Raw genomic sequence first — 13,611 nt, forward strand, 5'->3', positions numbered from 1 at the left:
TCCAATTATGCAACCTCCCACTTGGGGATAACCTTTTGAGTTGATGTGCGATGCTAGTGATGTTGCGGTTGGAGCGGTGCTTGGACAAAGAAAGAATGGCAAACTTCATGCCATATATTATACAAGAAAAACCTTGGATGAAGCTCAAGCACACTAAACCACCACCGAAAAGGAGCTTTTGGCGGTCATATATGCTATGAACAAGTTCCGTTCCTACTTGGTGGGCTCTAAGGTAATTGTACACACCGATCATATGGCATTGAGGCACTTGCTAATTAAGAAGGAATCGAAACCACGCTTGATCCGGTGGATACTTTTGCTCCAAGAGTTTGATATTGAAATTAGAGACAAGAAAGGTGTGGAGAACGTAGTAGCCGACCATCTCTCACGGCTATTCCATGAAAATGTTAAGGATGGGTTACCAATTGATGACTCCTTGCCGGATGATTAATTGTTCGCTCTTGCTCTAATGGATGTTCCTTGGTACGCGGATTATGTCAACTACTTAGTATCCGGGGTCATCCCACATGACTATGACTCACATAAGAAGAAGAAATTATTTCATGATCTAAGGCAATATTTTTGGGATGAACCTTGCCTTTACAAATCATGTGCGGATGGGATAATTAGGAGGTGCATTCCAAGTGAAGAGGTGAAGCCGATAATATTTCATTGCCATGATATGCCAAGTGGAGGGCATGGGAGTTCAAGGAAGACCGCCGCAAGGGTGCTCCAATACGGTTTCTATTGGCCTACCCTATTTCATGATGTGGCAACTTATGTCAAAGGGTGTGATAAGTGCCAACAAAGCGGCAATATTTCAAGGAGGCATGAGATGACAATGAACTACATCCTATAGGTAGAGTTGTTTGATGTATGGGGTATTGATTACCAAGGCCCCTACCATTCCTCCTATGGATACGAGTACATACTTGTGGCGGTAGACTATGTGAGTAAGTGGGCAGAGGCTGTCACACCCTTAAATCTAGCCTAATTAATTACAGAAAAACTGGTAGGATATGTTTGTAATTGGTTCAACTAGCCAAAAACCTGTAATTTCAAAAATTTTCCTAAACCAATCACAACATTTCCAACATTCCCAAGAGGCGGGTGCCAAAACCTGCAAAGCTAACGAACTACTTTACATGCCATAGCTAAATAAGAAAATAGAATGATACAAACCAAAAATAGAAAAGGGAGACATATGTCCCTTCAAATAATATACAAGACCAAAAGTTAAAAGGTTTACTAATAGAATAGCCAAAACTAGGTCCAAGGTTCCTTGCTCACTAGCTCGTCTGTGACCCCAACAAAGCATCAACAACCTGTCAATCGCATTTTATACAAACACGAAAGCCACAATTCAGTGGGGAGTAACTTCGAGTCCTCCCAGCCACGAATCGTCAAAATTAATGTAACATGTAGTAAAACATGTAAACAAGATGATAATTAATCTAATTATCAATTATTCTAACATATGAGCCCTAAATTGACCAAACTAGACTATCATGTGAAACATATAACAAATTGTAATCCAAACTTTATCAATTGTAACCGGCTTACATCTCACCTATTACAATTCATAAAATCACCATACAAGAAAGGGCAATATATCAAAGACAGGCATAAGTTCTTAGTACGGTCAATAGTCACTTTGTAACTCGAGTCTATACCACGAGGTAGGGAAGGTAATCGAACCGGTATCTTGGCTCAGCGGTTAATATTAATAAAACATGGCCAAGACACAACACAACCCTAGCCTAAAATCTGCGCAGACCTAGATATGCGGATACGCACCACCGCACCCAAGACCCACAACCTTTTTTAAAACAAAGTGAAGTGAGTACCCTAAGGAGTCCACCAAAGGGTTGGCTAGTACTTAAGCTGACCACTTACTATCAAAATAAGTAACTGAGGTCATGCCCCAACTTGGATATAAATCCACTAGTCAGGAACACAAAGGCTATCAAGCAGTGAACATATACTCGTCAAAGACTATAAAGACCTATCTATGATGAAGGCCGAAATACTCACCTAGGACTTAGTCCCAGCTAGTCCCAGCTTGAATACTTTAGCCCACACCACACAAGACTCACCACACAAGTCAAGTAAGACACCCACTTAACCATAAGAGGACAAAAAGTCCAACTTACCAACCTAAATGCTAACATCCTATCATGTGAAAGGCTATATAAATGTCTATTCAGCAGATAATCCAACAGTATCCTCAATACTAATTACCAATTTTAACAATATTAACCATATTAAAGGCTTCGGGGAATCTAGGGCCGTTTTTACAATATAAGAAACTACTTAAATTCAACTAACTACACATGTGAAATAGAGATATAATAAATGGCCTAAAGCAAGAAAAAGGCCGATTATCTAATTCATTCAACCGAATTTTTACCCGCAACCCCACTGCGCGACAGTACGTTAAATTGCGGGTGACCAATCACTCAATTAACTGACATAGCATCAGTCAAAGGGACTAAGGCTCAGTTTTCGGCACAATCATCAAAACATGGCAATTATTGCTATAAAATTTACCTTGAGCCTAATCATTACAATTTCAACTTATAAACTATCCTAACATGTGATAATTATCAATATAAGCTAAATTTTACCAACCTCATTATCTATACTACTAACATTATTCATTTTAAGCCATTTTATTACCATTTCATTTTATAACCTATACTAACACATGCTAACTACCAATATAAGAATAATTTCTTCTACTAGTATGGTTCAATTTAAAAGTGTACCCAAATGTGACTTATACAACTCTAACATTAATTAACCCGAAATGACCAATATTGTACGAAAAACCGCGAAACAAGCACGGACCAACCCGGCCAACCCCAAGGCCGGCCGTGGGCTGCCGTGGGCCTGCCGGTTGCTGGCCGTCACCCCTACACCACCATTTTTTCCATTTTTGTTTAGTAAAAGACCGTCTGAACACTAATTAATCGTTCCCAATTCAACTTTGTTAATTTAAACTAACAAAAGGCATAAATTAAGCATGCATGCAACAAATTTTAACATGTGAAAACTACTACTCAAACAAAAATCACCAAACATACAAAAACAACAAAGCATGTGACGACCTTTCGTCGAGTAACTCGAAATATGTTACCTTAAGCTAGAAAAAGAGCAATTAGCACCTTAAACCCAAACCCTAACTAGCAACTATCCGCTTTCTTCGACAATATACGAGTCCCCAAACTCGTCTTCCAATTTTTCACCTAAATAAACAATAAAAACACAATATATAAGCATAAATACCGAATTTACCGAAATTTCGTCTTAAAACAACTTCAAGAAAACTGAAATTAAAACATACAAGGTGGTAGATCTCGACGAGAGGATTCCGAAAATGTAAACTTTGCGAAAATCCGAGTAGAAATGAGGGAGATGTGACGAAAATGAGCTTGATATTGTATAAGGATTAATGGTGTTTGTTTTTTTAGGAAAGTTGATGATGATGAACACAAGAAATCAGAAAAAAGAAAGGTAGGGGGAAGGGGGTGCCGCGTAAGGGAGAAAGGAAAGGAGGAAAGGAAGGAGCGGGATTTTTAGTCGGGATTTTTACGAGTCGGGTTTGACTCGTTTCGATAATAATTAAAACCGTAGGTCAAATGCAAAATCCGACAAGACCAAAGTTCTTAAACACGAGATTACAAGAAAATTGAATACTCATACGACCCATTTCCAAATTCGTTTACCCAACGTTCAAAAGAATTGTCATTTTCCCCCCGATACGCCCTTATTTCGAAATAAAAAGTTTTACACGGTTTAAACTATTTTTAAACATTTCGAAACTATCAAAATAAATACTTTTCTTCAAAATATAGTAAAATTATATTTCTTTGAATTATTTTTACTTTAAATACTTAAATATCAACTTTTATTTGATTAATAAATTATTTTCGAAATATATTAACGGTCCGAAATTACGGGGCGTTACAGAGGCTATTCCTACCAAGGCATGTGATGCCAAATCGGTTGGCAAGTTCTTGAAAAATACTATTTTTCCAAGATTTGGAGTACCAAGGGTGCTCATAAGTGATAGAGGTTTGCACTTTAATGAAAAGACCTTTGAGGCTTTGCTCAAGAAACACGGGGTTCAACATAGAAGAAGTCTTGCTTATCACCCCCAAGCAAATGGGCAAGTCGAGGTCTCTAACCGGGAAATCAAGTCTATTCTTGAGAAAACCGTGGCGAAATCGCGAGAAGATTGGTCAATGAAGCTAAATGATGCTCTATGGGCGTACCGTAGTGCCTACAAGACTCCTATTGGAACTTCGCCTTTTAGGTTGGTTTACGGTAAGCCTTGTCACCTCCCCGTTGAATTGGAGCACCGTGCCTTTTGGGCGGTAAAATTATTGAATTTTGACATGAAGAAAGCGGGAGAGAAAAGGCTTATTGACATGAATGAGTTTGAGGAATTTCGCCTCGATGCTTATGAGAGTTCAAGGATTTACAAGGAGAAGACAAAGAAGTTCCATGACAAGGTTATTTTAAGAAGGAAATTCAAGGTGGGAGACTTGGTTCTCCTTTATAACTCAAGATTCAAGTTATTTTTGGGGAAGCTAAAGTCAAAATGGTCGGGACCTTTCACGGTGGTCCGAGTTTTTCCCCATGGGGCGATTGAAATATCCGATGGAGATCAAGCTTTCAAGGTAAACGGACAAAGGCTCAAGCATTACATTGCCGGGGCACCCATCATGAAGAACATAAGCTCCATCGGTACTTAACTTCTCTATACTTGATTGTATTTCTTGACTACGTCGAGCCTACGACATAAAATAAGGGCGCTACATGGGAGGCAACCCATGGAATTTGTATATAGTATGCATTTTAAGTAGACAATGAGAGTTTTGGAACCATATTTTGTCCACTTTGGATTGGTGACAGAGGTCACATTTGAAGAGAACAAGCCTTATTTTCGTTTGACCCGAAATCCCGACATGATGCGTCGGCGTAATTGTGTAAAACACGAATCCCAAGGTCAACAAAAAATCTCGATTGCCGAGTTAATGAAATTGAACAAGTTGAAAGAAAGTTGTTGAAAAAGAGCTGAATGTTGGGTTCTGCCGGTAGGCCGGCAGCCGGTGCCCCTATCGGTACCGAGACCAAATTAATTTAAAGAAAATTTGAAGAGTGTTATGTTCTGCCGGTAGGCCGGCAGCCGGCTCACCGGCAGAGAACACATGATATTGCTAAAGACTTGATGAATGCTGATAGGGAGTGTGTTTTGCCGGCAGGCCGGCAGCCGGCCCACCGGCTGGACACACCTGAAGACTTGAGGAAATTTATTAACAGTGAAGAGGAGTGCTCTGCCGGTAGGCCGGCAGCCGGCTCACCGACAGGGCACACATATCAAAGATGTTGAGAAGCTGAGCAAAATGAGTGAAGTAGTGTTCTACCGGTGGACCGGCAGCCGGTTGGTCCACCGGTAGCGAGAACAAAATTTTTGGAGAAAAAAATCGAAAAATTTGAAAAATGGGGGGTGTGCTCAGCCGGCAGGCCGGCTGCCGGTCTTCATACCGGCACAACACACCTAACAGACCCGATAAACACAAAAAAAACCCCCAATTTCTTCATTTTTTCGACACATTTCTCCTTCATTTCTCCACCATCTCTCCTCAAAACTCCGTCTAACTCCCTCAAATCTCAACCTATCTTTAATTAAACTCCACCAAATCCCCTCTAATCTTCACAATGGCGGGAAGGAGAACAAGAGCCGATGTTGCAAGGGACCAAGCGGAGTTAATCGCGCGCGCCGCCAACGCCACCAACCCCGACCCATATTTTCCGACAGTGGAATTTGCCACCCAAACTCAAAAGGGTAAGTTTATTCTCTTTAAAAATCGTCCCCTAACCCCCACTAAGTTTCTACATCATCCGTCCTTATCGGCCCTTGGGTTAGCTAGAGAGACGGAAGCTCTTTTTACCGGGGTAGGAATGAGGGAAATGTACACCATGCATGAATATACTTACCCCCGGCTCACATGAGAATTTTTGAGTAGTTTACGGATTAGCAAGCACCGACAATCAAATTTGGTGGCTACCCTTAGTTTCCATCTTATGAACCGGGACCACACAATTTCATTGAGTGGGTTGGCTAATATGTTTGGGTTAGAAAATGCCGCATCACATAACCCACGCGCTACTTTTTATTATTCCCGAGTTTGGAAGGCAATTTCCGGTCTAGAGGATAAGGTTGGGGTAAAAAGGGCCGCCATTAGTTGCCACAACCCCGTCATTTGGGTGTGGCATAGATTTATGGGACACACTATTCTTACGGTGGATAAGCCGTGGGTATTTCGGACCAATGAACTTGAAATTTTGAGGTCCTATTTGTTTACAAAACCCACCGCCTTCAAGATTAATGTGGCTAACCACCTTGCAATTCATTTGTCAAAAATTGCCAATTCTCCGGGGCAAAAAGTCCCAATCCATGTGGGTGGCATCATCACCCGTATTGCTCGAAATTTGGACCATCCGGTATACCTTTCTACCATGAATTGGATACTCGGGGAGACTTATTTGACCAAGCATTACTTGACCACCAAGCTTGAGTGGCTTAAAGTGAACCCCTTTGACGGCCGAGAGTTTTGGCAAATCAACTCTAAGAATTCAATCCCACTCCCAAATGTCACGGCAATCAAAATTGAGAAAGACAAAGATGACTACCTCCTCCAAATTGAAGAGGAACCACCCACCGACCAACCTCCTCCTAACCCTCCACGTGTGTATTCACGGGATCGTAGAGTGGACACTCCTTCCTCCCTCCAATACACTATGCCACAAACTCACCAACCCCCACCATGTCAATTCCAACCCTGTGAGGGGTCCTCCTCGGGTCAACCTTCTTACCCTCCCTTACCACCTTCCCTTACCGAGTGGATGGAGAGGATGGACATTGCCACGGCCAAGGCCGCGAGTGAGAGAGATGTATTGGGGCGGAAATTGGACCGTATCTATTATGATCAATCCACCGTTTCCTACCCGGTCTACGATGACTTTTGTAGACAGGATTACGTCCCATTTGATGCCCCTCGCCCCTCCTACTTCACATGGCCCGACGGGAACTATTCTAGTGCGGATGGGAAGATCATTCACGGAGGTCTTAACCTCCAATCGGACTACTTCTCCGCTCCCATTTTCCCTCCTAGGCCCGAGTATCAACCAGAGAGGCATGACGCCCATTGGGTGGGGGGCATACGCCCTTACTTTGCTAGTGACGTGGGTGCTTCGGGGTCCGGTGGCGTTTTTATGGAGGATCCTTCGATGGGAGGTGGCGGTGGCGTGATGATGATGAGTGGAGACTTCACGGGAGGTCTCATGGGTACCGGCGGAAGTGGAGGTGATCACACCTTCAACCCCGATGACTTGATTCAAGGCTCCGAGTATGGTACCGAAGAGAATGATGATGATGATGATATGGACTCCTAGTCCCGAGGGCCGAGTTGGTGGCCCAACCTCCTCCTTATTCAATCCAAAATGACAAGTATGATCTCTCCCGTAATCCAAATTCTCTCATTCATGTTTAATTTTTCGCATGCATTTAGCTTAGAAATTCACATAGTTGAATTCATCTAGGTTTGCATTAGCTTTCAAATTTGTAATATAATGTCACATTTAGCCATTGCATTCACATAGTATACCTTGCATTGTAATTCAATTATTGCATATAGAATAGAGCATGCATTGCATTCTATTTTAAAATCACAAAAAATTTAAAAATGACTAAAAAAAACCAACAAAAACATGTTCTTTTATTTGTCTACATGCTCTCTCATGTCTATAAATAAGTATGGGGATGGCCTAAAAAAACAAAAAAAAAACCCCAAAAACATGCATTTTAATCTTTATTTCCCTCCACACATTTATTTCCATTTGGAAGTAATGTAAATCAATAAGTGTGGGGAGGAAATTCATATATTGAAAAATACCAAAAATATGTTATTTTTTATTTTCAAAAATAAAAAAAAATACAAAAACATGTTCCTTTCTTTCCTTATTCACTCCCTATGCTTTTGTCCATTGAGGGCAATATACATCTCAAGTGTGAGGAGGAAAATATCCACTCTTGTGAATATTTGTTTATATTTGTAAATACTTTTAAATTTGATAAAATTACAAAAAAATCCATAGAAAATTGAAAAATTTCAAAAATTTACAAAAACATTTGCATTGTGTATATATGTCTTATCTAACCTTTGGCATAGCGCATTGAACATTTGAGGCAAAAAGGGAGCTAGAAAACCGCTTGGTATAATCTTTCCTATCTCTTACTCCTTTTTACTGTTCTTTCTTTTTGGTATCTCGGATATTTTGAAGAAGAATGGGAATTTTGTTGCCTTGGGTGTCTCCTTGGGAGACCACGTGGATTGTTGGTATTGATGCGTGCTGCTAGGATTAGATATTGGTTGCATGTCTATTTTCACGTTCTTTTGATTCCCGCTTGCATTTCGTCACATGTGCATATGTGTTGTGTTTAGACTTAGTTGTACTTTGTTTGTAAATATTTTGCATAAACATGGTCGAGGAAGGGAATCAAGTACCCCCGTGATGAGTTATGTGTCCAACTGTGCCTCTCCTCTCCTCGTGGCTCGCACCCGTGGCCTCTTAGTTAGCCGAGGGAGGTGGGCTTGGCGATGAGTTTAGACCGACCTTGTGAGACCTAGGGCCGTAGACTAGACCTTAGGCTCGACTTAGCTACTCAAAGGTAAAGGTAAAGCCTCCTAGGATGGGTACATCTATACCCGCCCTCATCTAGGTTTGAGAGAGTAGGCCTCCTCGCAAGGCGTGTCACATCAAGACGCATAAGTGTGTCATTTCGTCCTTAGACCATGAAATTGTATTACATTTCTTTTATGCACATGATATGAAGCAAAAATCCGTTTGCATATGAACCTCACTTAGCCAAATAGCCTTGTTTTCTCCCCTCCATTATATCCCTTTTTGATTCACCCCTTTGAGCTTTAGCCTTTCCATTTGGCAACCCACCAAAATAGCTACATTCCATAACCACCCTTCCTTAATCAAGAATTGGTCGGTTTTGTAGTTATGTTGTAGGAGGTGATTTGGGTCATGATGGTGGATAGTATACTTGTCCACTCGGGTCAAAAGCTTGGTGTTTTCGGCATTGTATATAAATAAGAGGTTTTGAAAAAGAAATGAAAAACAAAATAGAAAAGTGAAAAAGTCATGAAAAATCGAAAACAATGAGTCACTTGTGTTGTATATATGTTGTCAAGAAAAGAAAAAGGCAAGCAACACCCCTCCTCATCATTAAACGGGGTAGAAAAAGCCGTTGCTAAATAAAAGGGCAAATTGATGTTTTTCCAAAATGAGTTGGGTTTACACAATTTTTGCATGACTTGGGAAACCGAGTCTTTGTTAGGGTGTAGACATTTCCATTTGTTGAAATAAGGGGAGTACTTTTGAATTTTTCCAATTTGAGTTGGGTTTATGCAATTTTTGCATAGTTTTAGTGATCCATGCTATGTTAGGGCATATACGTGTCTCATGTGTTGCAATAAGAAATGGGTTACAATGTGTCGATAATTCTTGATTTGAACTCCACATATCCAAACGGTGCTTGCACCAATCCCGTTTTGTCCTACTTCCTAGCCCTGTTACAACCTTTGGTTCATATCGTGTGCATTTCCATTGTTTGCATTTCATTGGACATAGGATGGTCTTACACATTAAATTGCGGGCACGTTTTCGCTAGTCGAGTTAGGAGAGTGATTTTGGATACAATTTATCACAAAAATCACCTTGTTCTTTCATTGAGGGACGAGTGAAAACCGTGAGGATGTCGTTGCCTAGGTCCCCGTAGTCATGGGTCTTTTGGTTGAATCTCGTGTCGGTTTTGTAATTTTCGGTGGACTTGCCTACTTCCCCTTACCCCGCTCTTGAATGTGTTTCTTGAGTATTGGTCACACTAGGGTTGCTTGAGCCATGCTTAGGGGGTTGGCACCTCCGTTGGAACTTCTGAGACGGTACTCCCGACCAGGACCGTGTTTTGTTGTTTGAAAATCCGGCCACTTAGATGGAGAAAGTGGACCACTTTGTTAGATGTATTCTATTGTTTGATTATGTGCTTCCATGATAGATGCATCAGAATTTTGTAGCAAGACCCAACTTGCCTTGCAATAGGGCACTCTTCCCTCATGGGTGTCAAATTGTGAGTTGAAGGGGCGTTGAGTACGCTAATACTCATTCGGATATTATTTTAGAATAATTGAGTGATGCTTATATTGTGCACGCACTCTCAATGGTTATTATAGTTGTCTCTTGTGCATTGCCTTTGGACTTACTCGAGGACGAGTAAGGTTTTAGTGTGGGGAGGTTTGATGTGCGATTAGTTTACACCTTTTTACTTCCCGTTTCCCATGCATTTTGACCTCGTTAGCACGTTTTTAGGTTACTCTCGCTCATGTTTTGACCCTCATTCCATGTACCTCGATATTACGACTCCCCGTGATATTTTGCAGGGAATTAGCCTTGAAAAAGGGAAGACGGAATGAAACCCGAGTGAAGGAGCTAACCCGTGTTAGCTTGAGAAGAAAAAGAAGTGAAAGATGCTGAGAAAAGTGTTCTGCCGGTAGACCGGCAGCCCGTCTAGCCACCGCAGAACACCCCCCCCCAATGCCAAGAAAAAAAAAGGAAGAAGGATGCTGAAGGCTGTGTTTTGCCAGCAGCCCGACAGCCGGTCCACCGGTAGAACACAGCAGCTAGAGTTGAATTGGAATTAGAGGAGAAAAAGAATTTGGCCTCGCTACCGGTAGACACACAGGTAGCCGGTCAACCGGTAGAACGCAACATATGAAGAGTTTAAAGACTGTGTTTCGCCGGCAGGCCGGCAGCCGGTCCACCGGCAGAACACACTTGCCAGCTATTTCCAAAATTTCCAATTTCAAATTTTTTTGACCTCGCTGCCGGTAGGCAGACCGGCAGCCGGTCCACCGGCAGGACGCAGCAGCTGACGGATTTTGGGCTTTTCTCCTCTTTTCTTCATAATCTTATGAATGAATATAAATACCCCCTCCCTTAACCATTTGTACACACAACCCTAGATCTAAATTAATTTCCTTTTCCAAGTTTGAGTCTTGTTAATTACATTGCTAACCTTTCCCTAATTAGAACAAGTTCTTCAATTATTACATCATACTTAGTAGTAAAAATTGGGTTGTAAGAAGATTGAAAGTTCCTGCTTCCTTATTGTTCAATCCAAATTCATTTGTTTCTATTGAGTTGGTATTATTTCTCTTCCTAATTTCATTAGTTTATATTTGCTTTTCCATAAAGTTTTGTTTAATTGTTTATGTTAAATTTCCATTCTTGTTGTTTGATTGTTGTTATTTTCTCTCTTGTTCATCTCTCCTTTGTTCATCTTTGTTATTTATACCCAAAGATTGAGTCTTTGATTTCCTTGTGTTAAAGATTGAATCTTTGAGTTACTTGTGTTAAAGGTTGTGTCTTTTAGTTCAATTCTCATCATTATTAGATTAAATTATCTTTCCTCATAATTATTGTTGATTTATTGCATGATTAGTAGTAGAATTTATTCCCCCACCCTGTTTATGCTTAAAGAAACCATCTTTGTTGCTCTTCTTGCTTTTAGAAACATGATTAGTGAGTAGTCTTTCACTAGGACTCGGTTTGACCCGATATGAGTAACTTCACTAATTGATTCTCATAAAGGTTAATTGTTTGGGGAAATTGGTGAGGGTAGTTTAGAGGAATTACATGGTTTAAGGATCGATTTTTGAGTAGTGTCGACTTGTAACCCTTGTCCACCAACGAGAGTTGGTTAGGTTGTAAATTGGGTACCCGGAATTTGTCCTTGTCACCAACCAAGGTTGAGACCGAAATGGAGAACCGAGGGAGGGTGCCTCTAGACTAGCGTTTGAAATCGACCCTCGAGAGAGGGAGTGGGATGACCCGGATTATGATGAGTACTTAATGACCTCGACCAAGTTTTTGACCACCTTGGGAATGTGCACGTTTTCGGGGTTGTTGGGTGTTGAGTTAGGGATTCCGACTTTCGAACCCGAGAGGGGGGTTGGTGGGTAGTGCTAGTGTCCTACTTCGAACCCAAGAGGGGGGTCTTAGGCGAATTAGAGCCATCTCCTCCTCACCTTGCTACCCTTATGATTAACTTAGGGAATTAATTGTGTGAAGTTATGAATTGTTTAGGGGAGAACCGAGTCTTAGGCCTTTAAATTATTTGATTTACAACTTATCATTTCTTTTTGCTCATTTGCCTATTTCTTGTTTAGTTTGAATTTCATTTTGTCTTTGGTAGTTTTAGTATAACAAATTCATCCCTTATTGTCGACTTAGCTAAACGATAGGATTAGAACAATTAGTAATCTTCTTGACTCCTTGTGGGATCGACCCTCTATTTTGCACAACGATAAATCGTGCACTTGTGAGGTACTATTTGATAACCATCACCCACGCGGCCACGCCTTCACCTACCTTCGCTCCTGCATCAACATTGATCTTCACAAACCCCGCCATAGCCAGCCTCCACCTCTCATTCGAATTAACAGCCGCACCTTCACACCCTCCCCCTCCTCGTCTCTTCTCCATCGCTAAACTCGTATTCATTTCATACCACACATCCATAACCCTCCCAACCACTCTTCCCGGGTCCACCACTACTCTATCAAAGACGACCGTGTTTCGGTGTTCCCACAAGGCCCAACATCTTAGCATGAATTTACCACACTCCTCGATATTAAAATCTCTCCTACGATACTCAATCCATTCCTGAACACTACCTCCGATACTCTCTTCTTCGCAGCGAGCTTAGCCCCATGTCATCCCACACCCATTTTGCCACCCCACAATCCCGAAATAATTGAATACAAGACTCATGGAATGAAGAACAGAAAAAATAGGTATCAGACTCACCTTTAACTCGATATGCATTGTTGTCCGTTGTCGCCAGCGCTTCACTACACAATTGCTAGAAGAAGAGCTTTACCCGAGGCCACACATGAATATTCCAGAGACGATTCCATAACCACCGCTCCCTCTCCCAATCCGAAGACCTACTCGTGTCATTAGCCTCACCCGCCAAAGCCGCATAAGCAGACTTCACCGAAACCCCCTCCTTCGTTAAATCTCAATACCACATATCACACGACCCATAAGCACTAAGACGTATATTCATGACCCGCTCCTTCTCTAAAGGCAAAAGCAAACTCTCCAATTTTTCCACGTCCCATCTACCACCATTTGGGACCATAAGCTCGACCACAGTCATGCCCTCGTTACCCACCCCACACGGAGATATAACCCGTACCATTTGTGTCTCGGAATCTAAGCTTGTCTCCACACTTTCGTGTCGTGCCCATCCCCAATTCTCCTTCGCATTCCGTGTCCCAAAACCCCTCGACCCTCCACAATACTACGCCAAGTATAGCTTGGACCATGACCTAGTCCAGCCTCCATAAATTCGGTATGTGGGTAATATCTCGCCTTCATCACCCGAGCCCATAGACAATTAGAAACAGTTGACAAACGCCAAGCTTGTTTTCCCCACTTTATTAAAGAGCTCAAAATGTCAAAACCCGA

The 13,611-nt window shown here is 41.6% G+C and overlaps 1 protein-coding gene and 1 long non-coding RNA gene across 2 annotated transcripts; one reads left to right on the plus strand and one right to left on the minus strand.

The window, feature by feature from the left end:
* Nucleotides 1-1,195: 1,195 nt before the first annotated feature.
* LOC141607757 (uncharacterized) lies at nt 1,196-3,649 on the minus strand. The gene is made up of 3 exons (XR_012526945.1): nt 3,347-3,649; nt 3,140-3,248; nt 1,196-1,325 (listed from the first exon to the last, which is right to left on the minus strand). It is a non-coding gene; the product is annotated as an uncharacterized LOC141607757 (long non-coding RNA).
* A 598-nt stretch (nt 3,650-4,247) lies between these two features.
* LOC141607170 (uncharacterized) lies at nt 4,248-4,760 on the plus strand. The gene has a single exon (XM_074426529.1). The coding sequence runs from the start codon at nt 4,248-4,250 to the stop codon at nt 4,758-4,760; it is 513 nt and encodes a 170-aa protein (XP_074282630.1).
* The last annotated feature ends 8,851 nt before the right edge of the window (nt 4,761-13,611 follow it).

The sequence above is a fragment of the Silene latifolia genome, chromosome 10 (genome assembly GCF_048544455.1).
Source record: "Silene latifolia isolate original U9 population chromosome 10, ASM4854445v1, whole genome shotgun sequence".
In the NCBI taxonomy this organism is placed as follows: Eukaryota; Viridiplantae; Streptophyta; class Magnoliopsida; order Caryophyllales; family Caryophyllaceae; genus Silene; species Silene latifolia.